Raw genomic sequence first — 5033 nt, 5'->3', positions numbered from 1 at the left:
CTAAGTGCCTGCAAAAATTCATCATGAAATTACATTCCTGTAAGGCGTGGCAAAAAAAATAAATTCAGTGCTTCAAAATGCATTTGAAAGTAGCTTTTTTAGAGTATTATTTTTGTTTTTTTTGCCACGCCTTCTAGGAATGTGATTTCATGATGAATTTTTGCAGGCACTTAGAACTTTTGTCAATGTTTCTTCCAAAAAAAATTTGGATTTTTTTTAATTTTTTTTTTCGATTTTACTGTTCATGCGGGAGCATATGAACTCGGGTGCATATTAGTCGCGTCCCAAACGCGCTATTCACACCCGTGTCCCCGCCTGGCTACCTAACGGGCAGGGCTACCAGCTCAGTGAGTGACCACACTGACCAAGCCAGAGTGAAGTGGGCACTGAGCAGTGAGCACAGGGCGGGTGCTTGCTTGCTTGCCGAAGCAGAGCGAGGAAGGAGCAATGGGGGTCCGGTCGGCGGCCACGAAGCTGCACATCCCCCCCGCCCACTCCGCCGCCCGGCGCTCCTTCTTCCTGCCGCTCGCCGCCGTCGCCCTCCTCTGCTCCGCCTCCTACCTCCTGGGCGCCTGGCACCACGGCGGCGGCTTCTCCCCTTCCTCCCCCTCCCGCTCCGTCACCATTGCCACCGACATCTCCTGCACCACCACCACCCTCACCCCCTCCACCACCACCGCCGCCGCCGCTCAGTCCCTCGACTTCTCCGCGCACCACGCGGCGGCGGTCGACGCCGTGGCGTCCAGGGCCGCGTCCTCCGCGTCCTCGGCGCCGCGGAGGTACCCGGCGTGCCCGGCCGAGTACTCGGAGTACACGCCGTGCGAGGACGTGAAGCGGTCGCTGCGCTACCCGCGGGACCGGCTGGTGTACCGGGAGCGGCACTGCCCCTCGGGGCGCGAGCGGCTGCGGTGCCTGGTGCCGGCGCCCGCCGGGTACCGCAACCCGTTCCCGTGGCCGGCCAGCCGCGACGTCGCGTGGTTCGCCAACGTGCCGCACAAGGAGCTCACCGTGGAGAAGGCGGTGCAGAACTGGATCCGCGTGGACGGGGACAAGCTCCGGTTCCCCGGCGGCGGGACCATGTTCCCGCACGGCGCCGACGCCTACATCGACGACATTGGGAAGCTCATCCCGCTCCACGACGGCTCCATCCGCACCGCGCTCGACACCGGCTGCGGGGTAAGTTACCAAGCTTCTTAATCTTAATTATCTCTAATTGCTTAACTAGGTTTAGGATGGATTGCTTGCTCGAAACCGGCTTAGTTCTTGTGGTAGTATTACTGCATCTGGAGTAGTGAGAAATGGAAACGCGAACATTTCTTGCTCAACCGAGGTCAAAACAGGTCTGTCAGATACTCTCAGATAGTAGCAGTACTAGAGAGAACAAACTGCAGAATGTTGAAAACATATTACATGGGGTGAATTAATTAGTAATAACACATTTGTTATATTTTTCATCATTTGAATTGGTGAAATTCTCACCTAACTGTGAATTATGCAACTATGAACTACAACTAGTAGAATTGAAACAGCACGAGTGGACTGTAAAATCTGCTATTCACTTGACTGGTCAGAACTCAGCTGTCACTCATTAAAAAAGCTTGACTTGTCACTTTTCAGCCGGTGCCACAAAATTATTGACAAAAATATCGTGGCCTTTTTTCAACGAATGCACAGTAGCACAATTATGGGTACTGCCAGCCTGCACCTGTGACACCGTTCAAGTGTCGTCTATCTTTTCAGTAACGTTTGCAGGGTAACTTTTTTTTGCGATCAAATGTACTGCGTTCACGTGCATTCGCTGATCCGCATAGGGCTGGATTTTAGTACCACTTGCCTGCACGAATGCCGACCTGCTATCTGAACCCTGAAGTAATTCCGTAGGAAGAAACTTTCCACTTTGGACCTCAGAACAAGCCAACCGTGGTGGTAGTACGTAGCATGGGAATGGCGGAAATGGCACGTAGTAGTAGTAGTGTAGTGGTAGCATTCCTCTCCGATGTCTGATGCGTGGTGAGCGGGCCGTGCAGGTGGCGAGCTGGGGCGCGTACCTGCTGTCCCGGGACATCCTGGCCATGTCCTTCGCGCCGCGGGACTCGCACGAGGCGCAGGTGCAGTTCGCGCTGGAGCGCGGCGTCCCCGCCATGATCGGCGTCCTCGCTTCCAACCGCCTCACCTACCCGGCCCGCGCCTTCGACATGGCGCACTGCTCCCGCTGCCTCATCCCCTGGCACCTCTACGGTACGCCCACCGTCATCTCTTCACCGAAACGCAATTCCATGCCACCCCTGGTCACTCAGCTCAGGCATGCGCTGTGAAAAAACGTGCAGATGGATTGTACCTGATCGAGTTGGACCGTGTCCTGCGCCCCGGCGGGTACTGGATCCTGTCCGGGCCGCCCATCAACTGGAAGAAGTACTGGAAGGGGTGGGAGAGGAGCAAGGAGGACCTCAACGCCGAGCAGGAGGCGATCGAGGCGGTCGCCCGGAGCCTCTGCTGGAAGAAGATCAAGGAGGCCGGCGACATCGCCGTCTGGCAGAAACCCGCCAACCACGCCGGCTGCAAGGCCTCCCGCAAGGCCGCCAAGTCGCCGCCGTTCTGCTCCAAGAAAAATGCCGACGCAGCGTGGTAATTATCACAGACCACATCGAGTCATTAACATTAACTTACCAGTTTCGTTGCTGTAATTGAGCTCTCATGGTAGGTACGACAAGATGGAGGCCTGCGTGACGCCACTGCCGGAGGTCTCGGACGCGAGCGAGGTGGCCGGCGGCGCGGTGAAGAAGTGGCCGCAGAGGCTCACGGCCGTGCCGCCCAGGGTCTCCCGGGGCACGGTCAAGGGCGTGACGGCCAAGGCGTTCCAGCAGGACACGGAGCTGTGGAAGAAGCGGGTCCGCCACTACAAGGCGGTGATCAACCAGTTCGAGCAGAAAGGACGGTACCGCAACGTGCTCGACATGAACGCCCGCCTCGGCGGCTTCGCGGCGGCGCTGGCGAGCTACCCGCTGTGGGTCATGAACATGGTCCCGGCCGTGGCCAATTCCAGCGCACTCGGGGTGGTCTACGAGCGCGGCCTCATCGGAAGCTACCAGGACTGGTTAGTCCTCTACCACCGGGCACACCAGTCGTACCACTGCATGGCCCCTACCACAGTGATCACCAGCGGTGCGCCGGTGTCGGTGTCGGCGTCGTGGTCTCGCAACGTACGGTTTCTGATCTCGTTGCATCCATTAATTCACTGCAGGTGCGAGGGCACGTCCACCTATCCGCGGACCTACGATCTCATCCACGCCGACTCGGTCTTCACTCTGTACAAGAGCAGGTAACATACATACATAATCTGCATCAAAATTCCCCTGTAATGAACTTGCGTCAGTGTTCACCCTCTCTGACGACGGGCCGGCTTGCCACTCTGCAAGGTGTGAGATGGACACCATTCTGCTGGAGATGGACAGGGTCCTGAGGCCCGAGGGCACGGTGATCATCAGAGACGACGTGGACATGCTGGTGAAGGTCAAGAGCGTCTCCGACCGGATGAGGTGGGACAGCCAGATCGTCGACCACGAAGACGGCCCGCTCGTCCGGGAGAAGATCCTCCTGGTTGCCAAGACGTATTGGACTGCCAAGAACCAATAGCACCAGTGGAGTATAGCATCTATATAGTATTGCTCATAAGCACATTGCTCGGAAGATCTCAAAGTTGGATCGCCATTTGTTGTAGCTCCATGAACTGCCTATTTTATGCTCTTTATTTATGTCTTTATATAGGAAATTCGTCTCCAAGTAAGCTGTAAAACACGGCATAATTTGTATGTGTCACTTGATCGCTAAATTGCATCAAGTGATTAATAGAAGTACTGTTTGCGAGTTACTCCCTCTGTATCAAGATATAAGATGTTTCTTGATACTATGACTGTTAAAAAACGTCTTATATTTTGATACGGGGGAGTATTTAAAATCCAGCTTGGCTATGTCTTCAGAAAAGTTAACTGATGAGCAACACTGGATTCAGGATTTATTCATAGCCAACTTAGGCTTTCAGATCTCGCAACTGTGTGAGGCTATATGCCTTTTTTCTTCTTCAGATCTCGCAACTGTGTGAGGCTACATGCTTAGGATGCCCGACCGGCGACAAAATGGGGACCGTCTCAGAAGCGCTAGGGGGGATAATGGGGTCATGAATTGAATTGATACAGACATATTGACAGGGCAGGAGGCCTCTCTAAAGTCTAAAGAGTCTGATCTGAAACTTTCCCATTGGCCCATACTGCATGCCCACATATTTTGGACAGTACGGAGGAGTGTCCAAACACTCGCAGCTAACAGTTGTAACATCAAGGCCAACAGTTTCGCGGTACATGAACAGGTTAATTTGTTCAGTCCTGATTTGGACTGCTTTTACTGCCTGGTGATTGATTTTTTTTTTTTTGAAACGAGTGATTGAAATTTTATTATCCTGGGCTGCTTTTCTTGGGCCCGTGGATCATTGTTGAGTAGGCTGGCATGTTGTAAGCCCGACCTCCCGATTCGGCCCATTTTGAATGTGAAAAACTTCACATTTTGAAAACCGGATGATGCGCAGGTGGGGATTCTTTTTTTGTTCTGTAGCGGCAAGAGTAAAAGTATTTGCATAAAAAAATTCCACCTGCACAATGACTCAGTGGCTGGCAAGCACTGCGGGGGCGTGCTGAAGGCGATCAAGGCTCTTCACTCGTTAATTAAGACCCTGTTCGGAGACCCGCCACTCCACCATTCCGCTTCCAAAGCTGGAGTTAAAAAACACGGAGCTGGAAACAGATGCTCCGCAGCTCCTCGTAATTTTAGGAGCTGGAATGACTTTGAACAGGGCCTAAGACTTTGTTGGCTCAGAGAGCTGCGTACGCGGTGCGGCGGCCTGCCGATTTGCCTTGCATTTCTGCCCGGTTTTCGACTGTAATTGCAAACTGAGGTTTTCAGTGGGTGTGGCGTCTGTTACAAGATTTTGTGGCTTTATATGAAACACCAGGCGAAAGTCTTTGGGTCTAAGAGGAGCATAG

The 5033-nt window shown here is 53.7% G+C and overlaps 1 protein-coding gene across 1 annotated transcript; it reads left to right on the top strand.

The window, feature by feature from the left end:
• Positions 1-315: 315 nt before the first annotated feature.
• LOC119317414 (probable methyltransferase PMT15) lies at positions 316-3904 on the top strand. Its single transcript, XM_037591864.1, has 6 exons — positions 316-1176; positions 2028-2238; positions 2328-2625; positions 2702-3094; positions 3242-3319; positions 3417-3904. Exons 1-6 carry the CDS (start codon positions 448-450, stop codon positions 3631-3633), a joined length of 1926 nt encoding a protein of 641 aa, XP_037447761.1. The 5' UTR covers positions 316-447; the 3' UTR covers positions 3634-3904.
• Positions 3905-5033: the final 1129 nt, after the last annotated feature.

Source organism: Triticum dicoccoides, chromosome 6A (assembly GCF_002162155.2).
Source record: "Triticum dicoccoides isolate Atlit2015 ecotype Zavitan chromosome 6A, WEW_v2.0, whole genome shotgun sequence".
Lineage (NCBI taxonomy): Eukaryota > Viridiplantae > Streptophyta > Magnoliopsida > Poales > Poaceae > Triticum > Triticum dicoccoides.
Note: the sequence above shows the minus strand (reverse complement) of the source record. Positions and strands in the feature narration are given on the sequence as shown.

Excerpts from the sequence above, each read along its gene's own strand:
- LOC119317414 (XM_037591864.1), top strand. The coding sequence starts at position 448 with ATGGGGGTCCGGTCGGCGGCCACGAAGCTGCACATCCCCCCCGCCCAC. Across the intron at positions 2,239-2,327 it reads CATCCCCTGGCACCTCTACG|ATGGATTGTACCTGATCGAG; the intron begins GTACGCCCACCG and ends AAAAACGTGCAG. Across the intron at positions 2,626-2,701 it reads AAAAATGCCGACGCAGCGTG|GTACGACAAGATGGAGGCCT; the intron begins GTAATTATCACA and ends CTCTCATGGTAG.